This window comes from Syzygium oleosum, unplaced genomic scaffold (assembly GCF_021117445.2).
Source record: "Syzygium oleosum isolate NSW1041296 unplaced genomic scaffold, Sole_v2.1 Sole_v2.02, whole genome shotgun sequence".
Lineage (NCBI taxonomy): Eukaryota > Viridiplantae > Streptophyta > Magnoliopsida > Myrtales > Myrtaceae > Syzygium > Syzygium oleosum.
The window spans coordinates 21,947,634-21,967,811 of NW_026607486.1; the positions used below are offsets into that span (position 1 = coordinate 21,947,634).

Consider the following 20,178-nt stretch of genomic DNA (forward strand, 5'->3'; position numbering starts at 1 on the left):
CTGATAGGCCTTGGAATCGATCTCAAAACCTGTGACAGGGTAGATTTCGAGTTCCAAATTATGCAGGATAGGTTTTAGGTTCCAAAAATTGAGAAATCTGTTCCGACGGATAGATTTCATGTTCTAAAAACATGAGAAACCCGTTTCAACAACGAATAGTTGGATGAAACCTGAAATTGATCACTCTTAACGAGACGTCACCGCAGCTATATCGAAGGTACTAGGGAGGAAATGAGACCATTACACGGGCCCAAGTTCCACTATACGTGGTAAACTCCAGGAAAGCATCTTTTCCTTTCGCCTGCTTGTACATAGCCACTATAAAGCTTGCCACTTCTTACACTACCTCTTCGTGACCTTACTTCCGACTTCTCTCTCTCTCTGTCTCTCGCTCTCTCATGGATGTCAAAGATTACACCCAAGATGGCACTGTGGATCTTCGATGTCGCCCGGTCTTGGCCTCCAAGACTGGAAAATGGAAAGCCTGTGCTTTTCTTGTTGGTAAGCTTGCAAAAGAAAAAGCCCACCGTCTTACTTTACACTTAACTACTTCAAAAGCAACCCAAAGATTCTTCAAGATTCTTAAATTTTAATTTATGACAGTTTTACTGCTTCAATACCGTTCTCGGGTTTCTACCTTTGAAGCTTACGTAGTTCATCTTGCATCACAGAAGCCTCCGTTTTTCTTTGATCGTTCTCCTCTCTCTCTCTCTCTCTCTCTCTCTCTCTCTCTCTCTCTCTCTCTCTCTCTCTGATGATGATGATGATGATGATGATGATGATGCTCGAACTGATGCCCTTTAGTAATAGTGGAAGTTCAGAACTAGCGTTATTTTAATGGAGCCCTTTTCCGCCACCAATTAGTTACGAAGTGAAGCAAAAGGGTCTCGAGTCATTCATTTAACTGGGTCGAATTTGCAGGGTATGAGGCATTTGAGAGGATGGCTTTTTATGGAATAGCTTCCAACTTGGTGAACTACTTGACCACCCAACTCCATGAAGACACTGTGTCGTCTGTTAGGAACGTGAACAACTGGTCGGGTTCTGTGTGGATCACGCCCATTCTTGGTGCCTATATTGCCGATGCCTATCTGGGTCGGTTCTGGACTTTCACTGTTTCATCTCTCATCTATGTCATGGTAATTACCACCTGCTTTATAAATTTTTAGTGCCAGTATTGCTGATGCGTGATGCCTGGCTGATGTCTATCGGTCTCAAGTTTATCGTGTTTGTGTTGCATCAAATGATCAGAGTCTTGATTTTGCATGAGAACTTCATCATCAATAGCGTCGAGTTGGTCATGTTAGCGTGTTATTATTGGTTGCTCAGCATGGAGAAACAACAAGGTCCGTTACTGTAATGGTGGCTTTGGTGAAAGTTCTCAAAAAAGTTGGATCATTTACATGATAGTGAGCTATCAAAACAGAGCATACCACTTGTTTGGGAGAAATCTGCTGTGACCCACTGGTGACGGCTAATTGAGGAATACGATTTTCAAGTTTGTGGGACCAATGAATTGGTGTTGATCCAATGAATGAGCTGCATCTTTGTTCTCCACAAGCTTAATCTCACACCCAGGCCCACTGTGAAGGGTCTCATTGTCTACTGGACCCTTCGTATGATGATTTCTTTTTTCTGTTTTTTATCTGTAATGTGGAAAATGAGCTTCATCTAAATTGATTAAGACATGAAACTTTGGATTCATCAGAAAATACCAAGAGATTTTACATGCCAAGAAACATATGCAGTTGGTCTTATTGTCGAATCAACAACTAGTATGATATGGGGGGGATCTCAAAGTTTTTGCCTGTTGTGTGGTGTATTTCTAGGTGTAATTAATGATGTCTCTGTAACTTGTTCAACAGGGAATGATTTTTCTTACAATGGCTGTGTCGCTAAAATCCCTGAGGCCAACATGTGCAAATGGAGTCTGCAACAGGGCCTCCACTTCACAAATCACATTCTTCTACAGTGCCCTATACATAATCGCCATCGGGGCCGGCGGGACTAAACCAAACATATCGACTTTCGGCGCCGATCAGTTCGACGACTTTGATCCTCATGAGAAAGAGCTCAAGGTCTCCTTCTTCAATTGGTGGATGTTCAGCTCGTTCTTGGGCGCTCTGTTTGCCACGCTTGGCCTCGTGTACATTCAAGAGAACTTAGGATGGGGATTGGGGTACGGAATCCCCACGGTCGGTCTGCTGTTGTCCCTATTTATATTTTACTTGGGGACACCGATTTACAGGCACAAAGTTAGGAGGACCAAGAGTCCTGCAAAAGATCTAATTCAAGTACCCATCACTGCCTTTAAAAACAGGAAGCTTCGGCTTCCTGATGATCCCTCAGCGCTTCACGAGCTCGAGCTACGATATTATGTTGGTAGTGGGAAACGACAGGTCCATCACACTACGGTTTTCAGGTACGCTAGCTAGCTACTCTGCTGATTACTGACATTTTGATAATGCCGTCGGTTTTATCCACAGCTCATACCTTTTGTTTAGCCTTGAAATTAATGTGGATTTATGCTTAAGCTTTCTTTGTTCTTTCCTTGCTAACAATGGGGCGTCCGGGGGAAAATAAGCCGTACAATCTTTAAAAATTGGAAAACTGGAAGGAAAGAACTATAGATCTCGCGGACTTCAAATATTGCCATATTGCATACTCACGACTATGCCTTTAATTAGAAAATTGGAAGACGTTACACAGAGTATCGAATTTTATGAAATGACAAAATGAGATCCACTGACAACGACCCAACCCAAGTGAATGAACTCAAGATCTTCTGTGATCATCAACTAAAGTCTGTCCCTTTCTTGTAGTCAATGATTTTACTTTTCTGTTTTTTCTGGATTACACTACTTATCCTCTTCATCATGACTATTACATGGTTGGTCGGTAGTGGCGGTGGTGGAGGTGGTGGTGGGGGTGGCTAATGAAATACGGTTGATATGCCTAACTTCTCTGAAAAGTTCCATACCATTCTCTTATCTTCAAACATCGGAGACGCTAGTCCTTAGTAGTGGGGAAAACCAAGAGGAGAAGCATTCGCCATTGTACGGGAGGAGGTTTAAGGGGACCTACCATTTCATTTGAACAGCTTGGAAATCTGCTACATCATTAATTGCAAAAACTTGTGGTTTCGATGGACTTTTTTTTCCCTCATGGTGCACTTCTTTTGGACTCGAGTAAGGAAAAGTCCCAATCGTTGAGCAAGTTGGTTCATGTGTGAACGAAATCGTTCTCAAGTGTGGCCCCTAAATAACCCTACCACTCTTCAGATTCTAATAAATTGTGTGCGTGAATCACAGCAGTGCAGTCCTCTCTCATTCATTGCACTAATGTGCAACTGAGAATGAAAGATAGCTTCCGCTGAACAATTAAAATAAGGACTTCATGTGATATGAAACCATTTTCTTTTTCTTTTTTTTGATTGACACTTTTTTGTCTTTGAAGCCGTGCTTAGGTTGTACAGTGATTTTCCCATGCATCTGTCAAGAACATAAAGCGGTAACTGAATGATCTGCTGTCCCTGATGATGCATCTCAAAGTCTTGGGTTAAATGGTTGCGTTAAGTCATACGTGTAGTGTACAGCTTGATGATTGGCCCACATGTCCCAAATCCTTAAGCAAGCACGAAAATGAACACGTGGGGTACCTCTGACAAGTAATTCGTATGGCCTGTTACTTTTACTAAGCAAAAATTACTCATGGATAGCGAAATTGCACATGTTCACACTCATTTTCCATTTCTGGTCCACATCAACTTGTTCCTAGAAAAAATGCTAATGCTAAAAGAAATGTTGTGTTTGACGTGCGTAACTTGACAGTAATTTCTGTACTTCCCTCTGGGACGGGCATTCGTCTCCATTAGTGACGGACGAAGACCATCACTTTCTTTTATAGTCGCGCAATGATCTCTAAAGTTATTGCACATAAAGATTGTTCTCTTGTTTGGTCCACTAAGTAATGGCTTTTCAATGTAAGTGGAGTGATACAGATCGTTCCACTAAAAGTCAGATAATCAGTTTTTGACTCCATGCTTAGGGATCCAGGAAATTGAACTGAAAATTTATTTTCTTAATATAGAAACATTGTTGATGATGCCCAATAGTTAAAAGCAAAGGAGAAATTTCCATTTTCTTGTTTTATTGATTAGATTTTGGTTGGACTGTAAGATAACTGGATTGCTTCATTTTTTTTGTTCTTGCAGGTTCTTGGACAAGGCTGCAATAAAAGAGAGCAGCACAAATTCCTGCAGACCACCCTGCACAGTGACTCAGGTTGAAGGCATGAAGCTCATTTTAGGGATGATCCTGATATGGCTTGTCACTCTAATCCCAAGCACCATATGGGCACAGATCAACACGTTATTTGTCAAACAGGGCACCACTTTGGACCGAACCCTGGGGCCAGACTTTAAGATCCCTGCCGCTTCCCTAGGGAGCTTCGTGACCCTCTCAATGCTCATCTCCGTGCCGATGTACGACCGGTATTTTGTGCCCTTCATGCGCCGGAAAACTGGGAACCCCAGAGGGATCACGCTGCTCCAGAGGCTTGGGATTGGGTTCGTCATCCAGGTGATTGCTATTGCCGTTGCTTATGCCGTGGAAGTTCGAAGGATGCGCGTGATCAGCTCCCACCACATAGCAGGCTCGAAGGACATTGTCCCCATGAGCATCTTTTGGTTACTGCCTCAGTACATCCTGCTAGGGATCGCGGACGTCTTCAATGCAATCGGATTGCTTGAGTTTTTCTACGATCAATCGCCGGAAGACATGCAGAGCCTAGGCACCACGTTCTTCACGAGCGGGATCGGCGTCGGGAATTTCTTGAACAGCTTTCTCGTAACAATGGTGGACAAGATCACCGGGAAGCTCGGACAGAAGCGCTGGATCGGGAACAACTTGAATGACTCTCACTTGGACTATTATTATGGCTTCCTTTTGGTCATATCCACACTGAATCTTGGTGCCTTCTTGTGGGCATCTAGCAGGTACGTCTACAAGAGGGAGATCAAGGAAGTTGAGGGCTGTGAGCAAATTGAAGCCAAAGCCTTGGAAATTTCTCCTCTGGGGTTACAAGTATGAAGATATTCAATTAGAGTGGTACAAAAAATCAAATCACAAAGGCATGCATCTTCACACTTCTCGAAGAGGAGTGATTATCTGGCTTTATTGCAGCTAAAGCATATAGCGTTAATAATGCATTAATCCAATTATTACATTCTGCTCAAAGGAGAGGAGAAGAAAAAAGAGCAAAAGAGAGAACAATTTCCTCTAGATTTGAAATGCTGGTTTTGAAGAATATGAGAGAAATTGACTGTATTAGGACTGTTCTATTGCATACTATATGCCTTTTTGCTTACATGGTCTGAATTTTGTTGTTTCCTTTAGTGTTTGTAAAACTCAAAGAAGAGGAGAATAAACCACTTTAATTGCTCACTTGATTACAAAATTATCCAATTGATCTTATTTGAAACATTCCTCAAGTTCGTTTTGTCAAAGCACTGAACCCCTAATCGCTCTAAACACGATCTAATTGCTCTAATGGAGATAACACAAGATCCATTTTGATTTTTAACTATCATTTGAACATGTAAATAATGGTTTCCAAATGTCCTACCGAATATGTCAGACTATGACTAAGCCAAGTTTAGAAAAAGATTAAGGAACGGAAAAGAAATGAAACACTCTCGTGCGTACCTTGTACTAAATAAAAGTGCACCATCCAAGAGCCGGCCCTTTGTCAAAGTATTATCTCACATTCGTTTGATTATTGGGTTTGACTGCGGCTTGCATGTATGTTGTCTCATTTTACTTAATATTTTAAACTTTTGGATTTGACATTTTGACACCCCTTACCGCAATCATATTTTCACTCACTATAATCTGCACAAGGCAATGCAAATTATGTTAACCTTGGCAAAGGCTTCTTGAATATCCAATCGATTCTTATATGAACAATACTTTGGTTCCTGCCTTTTACATGACAATTTTTTTTTTATAAGTTTCTTCTGACTTTATGGCAGGAGCCAAAACATGTTCTAATTATATTTTCTACTTATAAGTTTCTTATATGAAAAATGGTTCCTGCCTTTTGAACCCAGATATGTGAACGTGCATAATTGTTCACTTCTGAGGTCTATCCCAAGTAATTAATTTTGAATAATCTTTTCGTGGGAAGTGTTACGTAACCCGCTTTAATGAAAAAAATTTCTGAATTTTAGTACTTTTTTTTCCTTTCCTTTTTCTTCTTTTCTTTTTTTTTTCACCAACTGTGGGCCAGCGAAGTCACTGGCTGACCATCGTCGGTCATAGGCAAGGGTCGCTGACCCTTGCCTATTCGAGCGAGGGCGTCACGTCCCTCGTTGGCCATGGGCGAGGGACTCCGCGCCCAGATCCAGGCGAGGGCTGACACCCTCACTTGTTGGTTGGCGAGGGCTGTGATGCCCTCGCTTGGTATGGGCGAGGGCCACAACGCTCTCGCCGGCCACACTGCCCATAGGTGAGGGCTATGTGTGACACCCCAGAATGTCACACATGACGCATGTCTTATCCGATTATAACTCATAATTATTATTATTAGTATGCGGAAGCTCAAAATCATAAAATACGAGAAACATAATGGGCAAGTTCTAATAATTTACAGATATGATTTTTTTCCCATTATCTTCCCTCTTCCAAGTATTAATAGAAGTAGCAAAAGGAACATAATACAAAGCACTAACTCTAGGAAGCAAGTCGGGTCTTGTCGATACCATCCCATACTCTTGCATCCAAAACTTGCCTATACAGAGTCACATACTAGACTACGGATCAAGGACTTCACCCATCGACATGCCATCAATGGCGTCAAAACTAGAGGGACTATCGAAATCCCTAAGTGGTCTGACTAACTCCCCGTCCATATTCCAATATCAAGCAACAAATTGATGGGGAATCCATTCTTGAAGCCCCACATCTTTTGATACGATGGAACTACACTTAGTATATAATACTGGCATTCAGGGACAAGCACATTTTCATATACACAATAGAAATACATAGGAGCTCCGAAAAGCAATGGCGGCGGGAATTCATCCTACATATCTAAAAAAATAAAGGAGTGAGTAGAAACCTAGTAAATGAAATCTCTAAGTCTTAAGTAAGAAATTCTCTTACCAGTTAACGTCATTCCAACTAACAATGTGAGTTCAAGACAAGTATTAAATAACCAGGTATGACAAATGCAGAAGTAAATTCACTATCTTTTCTATCATTATCTGCCGATGAAGACCATTAACAACTTTGCATAAGATTATCCACTCAGATGCAAGTAGATGGCATGTTATTTCAGGATGAGCATATATTACATAGTGCCTCACCACTATATACAGGGAATATGTATTCCCTACTCGTGATGAAGCTCATTGATATGCATAAGTTAGTTCATACTTGTTATGACGCTCACCGATATACACATGTGACTTCATACTTATCACTAATTAGGACCCATCTTGACTTACAAGGTATCCTCAGTACTCCCGGGGCATCTCAACACATATGGCATTGTCACCATCAACTTTTCGGAATTAGAATCATAAATACCTTTGCCACACCATACGGCACAATCATCATGGGTGTCCTCTACATCATCAGGGATAAATACATCAATTTATGGCCTCATGATGATGGTCAACATAGGCTATACGAGCCAACTCATAAGACTTTCATGTCCCTTCAATCTTGTAGAGACCCGTCTGTAGACGGTAGAACATTTGGCTAACTCTGAAGTCTTTTACACATTTTCATACAGGGGAATCGGCCATGAAAAATGTCTTCCTCACATAGCATCTTTCACATACATTTCATAAAAATATAATAGACGCCATACACATCACAATAATTTGCCATTTCTCATACAATTAATAATAAACAATCAATTACATGCACTTCAACGCATATATCCTTACTAGTTCCATGCTAAGCCATCATCATTTAATCAAAAGCCACTGATAAGTAATCGGTAACTTATGAGCCAATGGTCATAAATTGACAATGTGAACATTGACAATCCAAATAATCGATAACATGAATATTGACAACTCAAACAATCAACCAAGTGATTAATAAGCAACACTTAGCTAGTAAATCAGTAATTTAGTTGAATTACAAAAATATTACTTTCAGCTTTAGTTTCACCATTATCACTTTTTTATACTACCAAATCTTATGGACATCGATTAATTACAAACTTGACATGTAAAGACTCATCGATTCAAGTCAAACGAACACAACAATTCAATGCACAATCACTAAAACTTTCTCAAACTTAACATCTAAATTTAAACTAAAATATTCAACTATCAAACAACTAAGTCAAGAGTACCAAGTAGATCAATTCAAACAATGAAACAAAATCCAATCAACTTGAGATTTGTCGCAAATAAAATCAATATTCTAATCTTCTGAATTTTTTTTTGGTCAGATAATCTTATGGCTTAACAATCAAGATATCAATTTTAAACCCGTGAAATAAATAATTCGATCTAAAGGCTTATAGATTCGAATTAAAGGTCATGTGCAATTGCGAATTAGGAAAGTTATTCTAATCGAGATATGCCTATCACTCAAAAGATTTGAATAGATATCAATCATTCGAATTAGGCAATAACCGAAAATCAAATCTTAGATAGGATTTTACCTATTTCGCAGATAATATTTCAAAATTTGAACCAACGGACGGTGGATCATAATAGCGGCTGGCGGTGGTGTTCGGCCAAGGATGGTGCTCAAACGGTGGTGCAAAGTGGCTGGCGACAATGGCTGGCTGGTCACGGCTCTGTAGGGACTCGCGGGTTGGTGGTGTGTCGCGAGTGACTAGTAATGGATTCGTCTCGCCTACGGAGGTGCACAGGGAGGTCTCTGAGTGGTGGCCATTGGTAAGAAAAAAGGGAGAGATGCCACAAGGAAAAGAGAGAGACGTTATAGTCAGGATCGACAGGCGCAGTTAGTTGCTTGCACGACCAGACAGTCACAGTGACTAAGAAGGCTGCGAGGGTGTTGCTGGATTTTCACCAAAAAATCTGCACACAAAGATTAAAGCACTATGTAGGCATAAGAAAATGTAAACTTGCTTTAATTTCAATTATGGGCCCTTTTAATCATTGTTGGTGTTGCGGAATCGAACTATAAAATAGACAGAGCAAGAAAATAAATTGGACATCAAATTTACGTGATTCGATCGTAGAGACCCACCATCCACTAGGAAAGTAGCAACGAATTTCACTATAAATCAAGCGATACAATGAAGATTACAACCGCGCTCGAGTCACTCAAATATTCTCAGTATTTTCTAAGCCCCAATTATACTCAATAACTCATGCTGTGTTTAGCCATATAATTTCTTACGAAATAATTTCTTAATCTCATGAAGAATTATACGCAAATTCTTAACATAAGAATTTAATTGGTTTCAACACTTGAATTCTTGATGCAATTCCACGAACAAAATCCACGGAGAAATATCTACTGTTAAGCACTCGTGAACGACACTTCAATATTTCTCTCAATCTCTGGACATGAAGATAACAAAGATCACGCTGCGACCCTTGGCATCTAACGAAGAAGAGATACTTATATATGAAACCATGTAAAATATCTTGGTCAAAGTCAGACCAATAATTCCTTATTTGAGTCCTTGTCTCGCACGAAGTAAAAACACCAAATCAGGATAGGAATTTAAAAGTAAAATATCTTCTATTTCTTTTTTTGCTTTGCATGGCGATAACTCTTGCAAAAATAGAAAATCCTTCTTCATATTCGGACTATGATGTCAAAGAAATCTAGATTTCCATGACAAATATTTGGGCGTTCATAAATGGTAATTTATCTAGGGTCGGATTTTGTTCATGAACTTAAATTCGAGACATATTTTAACAGTTGACTTATAGGCTTGACTCCTTATGGGCTTATTACAATTAAGCTTAAAGCCTTTTACTCTCATGGGCTAAATCCAGCTTATTGAAGCTCAAAACCCCATTTCCTTGTGATTTTCGACCACTAACACTCCCTCCAAGCCTTATCCGAATTTTGCCTCTTTCTTGGGCTCAGTCCAAATAATTCGACTAAGCTCAAAACCATCCACCGTCGGTCCAAATGTAATTTATCTATATGCAAAATGCTCCTAATTCTATATGCAAATTAATTAATATTTTTTTTAGAGGCCGAAGTCAATCCCTAATTTTTCTATGCAATTAAAGATTAAATTGCATTGCCAAGATTTAGGTGTCAACAATTGGAAATCCTAAAACAAGTCATAAAAGTGCAATTGAGTCTTAAAACTTTCAAAAAATGCAATAAGTTCCTAAAACTTGTCAAATTGTTGCAATCAAGTCTTTTCATTAATTCTGTCTAACTTGGCTAACAGAAAATGCTGACGTTATTTTTTTAATTATTTTATTTCTTCTACGTGACGTTGACGTGGCTAAAACATGAAGGACAATGCCAGAATGACGTCATTTTGGTCCAAATATGATTTTTAAACTAAATATTATTTAAATTAGATTAAATAAATTTTAAAAAAAGAAAGGTAAAAGAGGGCAGGGCTTGACCATCGCTGCCACCCCACTGTCGCTGGAAAGGGCTAGCGATTGTGTTGCGAGGGTTGACCAAGGTTGCCAGGTCTCGACTAATGGCCAACAACCCTGGTCGGCCGCAGGTGAAGGCCCCGGTGATAGTGGGGAGGTAGCGGTGAGGGCTCGATTTTGCTTTCCTTTTTTTAAATTTAATTTAAATAATATTTATATTAAACTATTAGATTTGGACCAAAACGAGGTCATTTTGGCCTTATCCTTCATATTTTAGTCACGTTAGTGCCACGTAGTAGAGAGAGAATAATAAAAAAGCTACTTTAGTGTTTTCCATTAGTTAAGTTGGACGGAGTTAATGGAAGGACTTGATTGCACCAATTTGATAAGTTTTAGGACTTGATTGCACTTTTTAAATGTTTTAGGGCTCAATTGCACTTTTGTGATAAGTTTTAGAACTTTTAAGATACTTATCACTAAAAGAAAAGAAAGAAAATTAGGAACAGAACAAGCAACATTGGATGAAGTCTACTTTAGGCCCTCACTTGAGACTAAGTTAGCCAATTCAAGTCGTTATTTGAGACAAGGTCTACTCGGGGTTATCTTTTCAGAAAACTGCTCCATTTCAGGTCCTAATTTGATACATGGTCCGCTTTGAGCCATCTTTTGAGAAATTGGCTCCATTTAAGGTCTTTATTTGAAAATTCTCTCGAGATAATTAGCTCTCACAATAGTGATGAATCACGTAATTTTTGTAATGCACAAATCTAATAATATCGTGGCATGCTAGTTAGAGAGTTTGATTATCAATGACCCCCAATATCCCATATCAACAGCCCCATACTTACTTAAAGGTATGTCATGATGCCTAAGGATGTCACCTATAAGACCCTAATCAACCATTTTGGGATAAGATTGCTTGTTAGATTTACCATCAAATTGTTTTGTGACTTATATAGCAAAGAAGATTTAGACTCTTTCTCTTACATTGTAGAGGAAGACATGGTTTCGTGACTCAATCATTTGTGCTAAAACAAAGGGTGATGGTGACATGTTAGAAGGAGACGTTTCAATGTTCCTTGACATGGAGGCAAAACATAAATTGAGGAAGTCAAATTGATCTTGAACCAATCATACAATTTGAACATTGTTCCACATGCGAGGATTCGAACCAAATCAACACTCGATTACAGGCGCTATTCCATGTCCATGATCAGATTTTGAATAGCTCTCATTACCTAAACATGTTGACGCAATTTCAAAACTTAGCCATGAGTCAATGATCATGTCCCGTTAGCAAAACGAGAATCGAATAGCATAACTTAATGTCCTTGCAGACATTAATGCGAGGGCCCCTATTCAGAAATTTTCTTTTTTCAACTATTATTTGACAAGTAGAACATGCCTTTCGGGCCAGTTTCTAGATTCCTTCACATGGTGAAAAACCACAAAGTTCTTTCTTCCCTTATGGCCTACGAAAGTGATATTTAATATTATAATAACAACAAGCAATAATGGTACGAAATCCCCATCAGCTACTATTAAATTGGAAGAGTTATAATTTTCCGTTCACTGTTAATTAAAACCATTAATAAAAGAAATGAACGGTGGCTCTTTTTTCAAGGTAAGATGTAGGTAATTTACCAACACTTTTGTGAAATTGCCAAATCTTTTTTATAGTTAGCAAATTGCCAATTTGTATACAATTTACTAATTTTTATTTATATAACCTATAAACTTACGATCATACGTGCATGATTTTCTTCCACATTCCATGAGTAGAAGATCCATCTTATAAATGTAGGATTAACCCTTGCCAGCGTGCGTACTCGTACGTAGTGGGAACTACCCTACCTTGATTGCTAGTGGCTTGCTTCCTTGATCGACAAACTCCTCGGAACGCCTTATTGACCGAATGAACAAAACTTACAATCTTTGATATGGTCAAGAGTATGAAGTTTTGGTTTTGCTTGCCATAGAGTCATGCATCATGCTTGTCAGCTCAGCAAAAATATGAAGAAAACTCACGTGTGAAATGAAAACTTAGTCTTAAATCTACTAAATCAACCCTTCCAGATCGATGAGGAGGGTCATACCGTCAAAGAGAACCGGTATATAAATACTAAATAGTCAAGAAATGTTGTCTATGCAGGCCTCATGTTTTCTAAACTCAAGTGCTCCGGACGATGACATCGAGACAAAGAAAGCAATGAAAATGCATAAGCTTGTTGACTTAAGTAGTAATTCGATAGACGACGGAGTCACAATCGTTTCAACAACTCCCCCACAAATCACTGCAGTTTCTGCTCTTCAAAATCCCGGTTGGACAAACAAAGAAGCTTCTCGGGCGGCTTTAGAACAGTTTCATGCAGGCATGATGTGTAGAAAGTATTTATGAAACTTGAGAACCCATCGGCCAATCAACTTAGTGAATCTTGGTCGATTTATTCGTTATGGCATATGTGCACAATCGATGAAATCAATCACAGCACAGGATTCACGCAAGATTAATGTAGTGTCTCAGTTATTTCCCTTTTACATAATTGAAGTGTGATTTATTCGCTTGTGCTTTTAACTTGCAACTAGCATCCGATGCGGTTGGCGGTTGACGTCAAATGTGTCCATCGCCTATAAATAAAATTGATCCAATGTTTCCGTCATACCAGACATTCTTGTGCCGGCATATCTGTACTTTATGGAAGGATGCAAGCTGGTGAACGAACGGTACTTTACAAAAGGTCAAACACATCTATCTAGCAGAACTGGTACTGCAAGGAACATTCCGTATTGGTCCGTTCCGTGCCCTCATCCATCCAAGTTATTGAATATTCATGTAAATAAGGGTAGTCGAAGAATTGATAATTGAATACTTTACATAAAGGAAACCCTCACCACCTAAAAAAGGTCTACCATAAGATAAAAGGTAAATATACACAGAAGTAACCCTTAAGGAAACCTTAGAAAAATTTATATAGAAACAAATCGGAACAACCCTTTAAGTAGATGGGAATTTCAAGACATCAACCTTTTGACTTTCCAAGACTAGGGCTAACTATACCCAGATAAAACATAAATACTAACATGTACTATTGATTTAGAAGCAAAATACGATGCATTGGACTTAATAAACACGTTGGATGACTAAAAACTCACATCTTCATTTTTCTTACCGTCGCCTAGTATCTAGTGCATAGAACTTAAGCAAATCCCTAAAAGGCTTTATCTTGATCAACGTCCGGATCTCGAGATCATCGAGATGTAAAACATCCAAAGGATATTCCCTTTTCCTAGAGAAGACAAACATATAGGAGGAATTGGAGGAACATGGCGTGTGGGCGTCGACACGTTAAAATAAGGAACGCATTCGAGAAGCCCGTCATCCTCGTATATCAAACTGACAGGGCATGGAACCTTCTCTAGAAAACTGTGAATTGCATAAAATTTTATGCATCTAAGACTAGACACACGGAGCTATCCAGCCATACATGTTATTTGACCGTATTGAAGCATGCTACGCCTCTTAGAAATCTAAAGAGATTTTGACCCATAATTGTGCGAGTAGAGACGAACTAAGCCGCCAAAAAGTTTGACACTAACTATTTGCATAGTATGAAACCTCTTGAGATGATCCTTCATCAATATTTGACCATTATTATGTATCAATATATCTCATGGAAAGATAGGCCTTACACCCAAAAATAAGATTCTCAAATTGAGGATTAATGACACCAATAAGAGAAATTGTCAAAATTCGAACTTTATCGATCCATTCTCTTATCTATATTAGGCATCTGCTTCTCCTAGAAACAGCAGTTATAAAAAAACGAGTCCCCGGTAAATGATTGACTCTATTATTTCTTAATTCTGTTAGGATTAGGCGCATAATCACAAGGAAATAGAGAGTAAAAGCGAGAAAAGAAAATCGAGACACAAGATGTTTATCATGATTTATCCTTAAACTAAGACTATGTCCAGCAGTGGATTCCACTATAATTAGCACCTCACACTTCTCTTATATTCCTCAATTATATATATATATATATAGGTAACAATAGCTATTCATGGGTTCAAGAGAATAAATGTATAGGTAACATTAGTGGGACCCTCGTATTTTTCTGTCAAAGGGGACTATCGGCCACTCCCCAACAAATTCTAGTTAGATGGTATATGTGAGACAAGTTTCAAGTACTTTTGAGTTGCCAAAAGCTGTACATAGGCTCAGGGTCAGAAGCAAGTTTCGATTTCCTATTCATGTGTAGACCACGCGACATTATCATGGATGACTCCGATTTATGGATCCCGACATTTCGACAAAAACATTAAAACTACCCACGGAGACCTTTTTGACAAAATTATCCACCAAATCCGTTTAAATTATCACACCCTTTTGGCATGTAAACGTCACTTTTTCAAAGAAAGCCGCGTTCCGCCTACTTCTTTAGAGATTGGTACCATATCATCATCATCTTTGGTGCCTAATCCTCTCATATTATATTGGGAAAATACCACCAAAAATCTTGAACTATGCCACTTGTAACAAATTTAACCTGAACTTTTTTTTGTAATACGAAAAACCTCAAACTATGCCACTTATGATAAATTTACCCTGAACCTTTTTTTGTGATACGAAAAACCCCAAACTATGCCACTTGTGACACATTTACCCCACAATACTTTGGTCCATAAGCATTTTCGTCTTTTTCCTTTTTCTGTTATTTTTTTCCTTTTTTTTTTCTTTTCTTCTCTCTTCCCTCTGCCGGCCATGGCGGAGGGAAGCTGGCGAGGGTGGCCCTCGCCGACGCTGTGGTTGGGCGAGGGTTGCCATCGCTCGACGCCGGATTCGGTGAGGGCGACCCTCGCAGGCGTCGAGCGAGGGCTGCCCTTGCTCGACGTCGGTGAGGGTCGCCCTCGCCAGATCCAACAAGGGTTGCCCTCGCCTGAGTCGGGCGTCGGGCGAGCCTCGCCGGCGTCGGGCGAGAGTCGCCCTCGTCTGGGAGGGTGAGGGCGAGCCTCGCCGGATCTGGCAAGGGCGACCCTCGCCTGGGCGGGCGAGAATCGCCCTCGCCGGCGTTGGGCGAAGGTAGCCCTCGCCCAACCCCAGCGCCGGTGAGGGCCGCCCTTGCCGGCTTCCCTCCGCCGTGGCCGGCGAAGGGAAGAGAGAAGAAAAGAAAAAAAAAAGGAAAAAAAACAGAAAAAGGAAAAAGACGAAAATGCCCACGGGCCAAATTATTGTGGGGTAAATGTGTCGCAAGTGTCATAGTTTTGAGTTTTTCGTGTCACAAAAAAAAGTTAAGGGTAAATTTGTCACAAGTGACATAGTTTGGGATTTTTCGTGTCACAAAAAAAAGTTCAGGGTAAATTTACCGTAAGTGGCATAGTTTAGGGTTTTTGGCGGTATTTTCCCTATTATATTCTCATCTTTCTGAACCTACAGTTGGCATGCACTTTCATGGGTCTTCGTATTAGGTCACCCGCTGAAAACCTTGTCGCCTTGAGAACCGCTCTCTATATAATCCCCCTCGTATCGAGTCATTTCTTCATCAGACACACAGCACGGTTCGTTATGAGTGTGCTGAAAATGGCCTCGTCTTCCTTGTTTTCAAAGGCCATTTTGACTTTGGCTTGCGTTGTGCTCCTTACTGGCTGCACGACTGCTCAGCTTTCGACTGACTTTTACGCCAAAACTTGCCCCAAGCTCTTCCCGACGGTGAAGAAAACCGTGCAGGCAGCGATTGCCAAAGAGACCCGCATGGGTGCCTCGCTCACCCGCTTGTTCTTCCACGATTGCTTCGTCAATGTAACTTCTCATTCTCATCCACTTTAACTTCTCAACATTCTTTGCCGATATTGAAGACCAATTCGCACATGCTCCTTTAATCATCTGTGTATGTGTCCTACGAGTTTTTTGGTCCATTCATTCGTCAACAAAACCCCCCAGCAACATGTTCTCGAGGTGTAATTTCTTGCATCGGCCAAGCCTAGGCAACACTCTCTCTTTTTCATCGTCGTCTAGCAATTTGCTAAATCTTTCTTTTTGTCATCCTTAAGCGAGAATTCAACATATTCAGAGAAAAGAATAAATCAAACAAAAGTATGGTGTCGGGTTGTCTTGTCCGGTGTCCAATGCAAATACGTAAAAAGAAACACTTGACCTAGTTTGTCATTTGTAAGGTACGTATTCCATGCAAAAACAAAAGAATGCCCTTTGACCTGGTAAGCCATCATGAAGTAAGATGCTGCACTGAAGTCAATTCAAGTTCATATTTGCTAAATTTAAAAGCATAGTTTTATTGGCTGGGTATTGTAATATGGTCATTTGAAAATGTCGTTGATGCTCATAGCTACGAAAGAGTTTGGCTCATTAAACAACAAATCAAAGTCATTGCCTATTCAATATTCATGGTTTATTTATCAGGGTTGCGACGGATCGAACCTCTTGGACGACACACCTACTTTCACTGGAGAGAAGAATGCGACCCCAAACCAAAATTCCTTGCGAGGGTTCGATGTGGTGGACAAGATTAAGTCCGCGGTGGAGAAAGTATGCCCTGGCGTCGTCTCATGTGCTGATTTGTTGGCGATCATCGCCCGAGACTCCGTTAAGATAGTAAGTCATTGGAACTTAACTCGGAATGGAATAGAAGAGACGAAAGCTTCTGATTATTTTGCATGAGTAATAATTTGTTGCGTATGAATTGGGCAGCTGGGGGGGCCAGGGTGGCATGTGAAGCTGGGAAGGAGAGATGCGAGAACTGCGAGTCAGGCGGCAGCTAATAACAGCATTCCTCCTCCAACTAATAACCTCAACGCTCTCATTTCCAGCTTCCAAAATCACGGCCTTTCTCAAAAGGACCTCGTCGCACTATACGGTGAATTTCCTCTCTCTCTCTCTCTCACGAGAAAAATTGATAATTTGCAAAAATCCATGAGGAAATGATTTCGTACCAGCAACTACTCCACAAACCAAATCTATTAAATCAAGTTGATCACATTTCAAGAATTTATGAGATTCACACCGGTCCTGCTAAAGAACACAGAAATGTTAATTCAATTCTACACTTTAATTGGTTCCCCCTCATCACCCTTAGAATTTTATAAGATCCAAACTACTCTAATTAATACTTGTTTGTATGTTCTCTTGATCTTAAATACGCAGGAGCACACACAATTGGGCAAGCGAGATGCACAAACTTCCGGGCCAGGATCTACAACGAGAGCAACATCGACAGCTCATTTGCCCGAACGACGAAGAGCAACTGCCCACGCATGACCGGCGTTGGCGATAACAACCTGGCCGGCCTCGACTTCCAGAGCGCGACATCGTTCGACAACAACTACTACGTCAACCTCGTCAAGAAACGAGGCCTCCTTCACTCTGACCAACAGCTCTTCAACGGCGGGTCCACCGACTCACTCGTCAGGACTTACGCCAAAAGCCAAGGCACCTTCTTCAAGGACTTCGTGACCTCCATGATCAATATGGGCGACATCAAGCCCCTCACCGGGTCCAACGGCGAGATCAGGAAGAACTGTAGGAGGGTCAATTAATTATTGATAAAAGACGGTTGATATGCCTAACATCTCTAAAAAAGTCCAAACCATTCTGTAATCTTCTAACATCGGAGACGCAGAATCTATAATAGTGTGGAAAACCAAGAGAGAAGCATTCTTATGTCATTTGAAGCCATTGTACTGGAGGATATATAAGGGAACTGTTGGCGTGATTTTCTCTCCTATCTTAGGAAAGGAGATTTGTTAATATTGTATTCCTATAATTCTGGGTTGTCTTCCCTTTTTCTGGTGATCTTCCTATTTTTGGTTGCTTGTTTCCTTTGTTGTAGCAATCTTTCCTGTATATATGGTTGAACAATGGCAGATGGTACTGTTAAGGAAACTTCCTAATAGATTTTGAAATTGACAACATTGTTAATGTCAATTCCAATATTTTGAGAGAATTAGATTTTCTGGACACTCAGACTTTACGAAGACCAGAAGGAAGAATTCAGACTTTACTGCAAAAGTCATTCAGACTTTATATTAAGTAGATGAAGAACTTCAGACTTTACTTCTAAAAGGTTCAGACCTTTCTAAATACCCATACTAACTTGAGTTCTGGATGTGAAGCAAGAACCAAAAGTTATCCAGATTCTGAAACTACTCAGAACGTACATAACGGCTAGTGATCTAGCATGGATTTCACAGAAGAAAAGTTTTAATTAATTAGATCTTAAAAGGCTATTTTGCAAGGAAAGTTTATAATGCAAAATTGTCCTAAATCGATTGACAATCAAACATTAAGGCAAGTATATCTCATAACAGATAAAACTCTACTTATGGAAACCAATATTCTGGTTGTATGGGCAGCCAGATTCAGCGGGATTCAGATTTTGTCAACCAACCGCTACTTGATTGATTTTATACAAATCTGTCCAAGTTGAAGATTGGAAGATGATCCTCTGAAGACTGTCCAACGGCTAGTTTGGAAGTGGAGGAGTATCAAAGAAGATTAACGAGGAGCAGAAGGGAAAAACGAAGTTTAGAATCTACAAGTCCAAAGTCTGAGCATATTCCGATTCTACTACTTGTCATTTCTTAGCCAAACACTGAGATCATGAGGAACATTTTGTAAGAGTGATTATGTGAGATAGAGAGTTCTATCATTTATAGAGTGATATCGCTCAGAAATTGTAAACTCTTTCGATCACATAGTGAAATCCAGCCAGTAGGCTGTCAGCGTGAGAGAGTAGACGTAAGGTTGATTTAAGCCGAACCACTATAATTTCTTGCGTGCCGTTTTTCTATCCCTAAACTCTTATTCTATTTTTTATATTGCACACTAGCACATTGGCTATAAAGTCTGCTTAGAATCTGAATGTCTTTTAGACTTTAATCTTGATCATTTGTTTCTGCTTTAAAAATTGATCAAAAGTTTTAGATCACCTATTCACCCTCTCTAGGTGATTCTTGCTAGCTATATCAGGTACTACACAACAGAATAGCAAAAGAGAATGAGAGTTTTTTGTCCGAGGACGTAGGCACATTACCGAACCTCATTAAACTTTTGTGTATTTGTGCGATTGTTTGATTTTCTACATGGTATCAGAGCGGGTTATGATCCTAATTATTTGAAGAACTCGTCCTGTCCACGTCCTCTTTTGGCTTCGGCTATTGGGTTTGCTGTTTTTCTTTGTTGTCCTTATCTCACCAGAAAACAAGCGTTCAACGTGGGCTGTTGCAATCTCTAGGTGGGCACCGTGACAAATTCGAAATTAGAATATGGAAAACTTCCCGACACGAGTGCGGGCTCTGGATCAGAATCAACGAAGGCTTTGGTGAATGAGGGAAACAGCCAACGTCTTACATCTATTTTGCTGAATGGAAGGAATTTTCTCCATTGGTCGCGAGCAGTGACCATCGCGCTTGGAGGTTGATCGAGGCTTGGACATATTACTAGGCAAACTAAAGCCCCCGATGAAACTCATCCAAAGTTTGAAGAATGGCAAGCAAGCGATCACGATGTTATGACTTGGATCTTCAACTCAATGGAGCCTAAAATCTATGAGATTTTTACTTACTCAGATTCGGCCAAAACATTGTGGGATTCGTTG

The 20,178-nt window shown here is 40.0% G+C and overlaps 2 protein-coding genes across 2 annotated transcripts; both read left to right on the forward strand.

The window, feature by feature from the left end:
- The first annotated feature begins 341 nt into the window (after positions 1-341).
- LOC115673080 (protein NRT1/ PTR FAMILY 5.1) lies at positions 342-5,444 on the forward strand. Its single transcript, XM_030595134.2, has 4 exons — positions 342-501; positions 922-1,139; positions 1,866-2,422; positions 4,214-5,444. The coding sequence occupies exons 1-4, from the start codon at positions 399-401 to the stop codon at positions 5,088-5,090; spliced, it is 1,755 nt and encodes a 584-aa protein (XP_030450994.1). The 5' UTR covers positions 342-398; the 3' UTR covers positions 5,091-5,444.
- Positions 5,445-16,016: 10,572 nt separating this feature from the next.
- Positions 16,017-18,493, forward strand: LOC115673081 (peroxidase 4-like). The gene is made up of 4 exons (XM_030595136.2): positions 16,017-16,367; positions 16,986-17,177; positions 17,274-17,439; positions 17,727-18,493. The coding sequence occupies exons 1-4, from the start codon at positions 16,020-16,022 to the stop codon at positions 18,116-18,118; spliced, it is 1,098 nt and encodes a 365-aa protein (XP_030450996.2). The 5' UTR covers positions 16,017-16,019; the 3' UTR covers positions 18,119-18,493.
- The last annotated feature ends 1,685 nt before the right edge of the window (positions 18,494-20,178 follow it).

Excerpts from the sequence above, each read along its gene's own strand:
- LOC115673081 (XM_030595136.2), top strand. The coding sequence starts at position 16,020 with ATGGGTCTTCGTATTAGGTCACCCGCTGAAAACCTTGTCGCCTTGAGA. Across the intron at positions 16,368-16,985 it reads TCCACGATTGCTTCGTCAAT|GGTTGCGACGGATCGAACCT; the intron begins GTAACTTCTCAT and ends TTTATTTATCAG. Across the intron at positions 17,178-17,273 it reads CCCGAGACTCCGTTAAGATA|CTGGGGGGGCCAGGGTGGCA; the intron begins GTAAGTCATTGG and ends TGAATTGGGCAG.
- LOC115673080 (XM_030595134.2), top strand. The coding sequence starts at position 399 with ATGGATGTCAAAGATTACACCCAAGATGGCACTGTGGATCTTCGATGT. Across the intron at positions 1,140-1,865 it reads CATCTCTCATCTATGTCATG|GGAATGATTTTTCTTACAAT; the intron begins GTAATTACCACC and ends CTTGTTCAACAG. Across the intron at positions 2,423-4,213 it reads CATCACACTACGGTTTTCAG|GTTCTTGGACAAGGCTGCAA; the intron begins GTACGCTAGCTA and ends TTGTTCTTGCAG.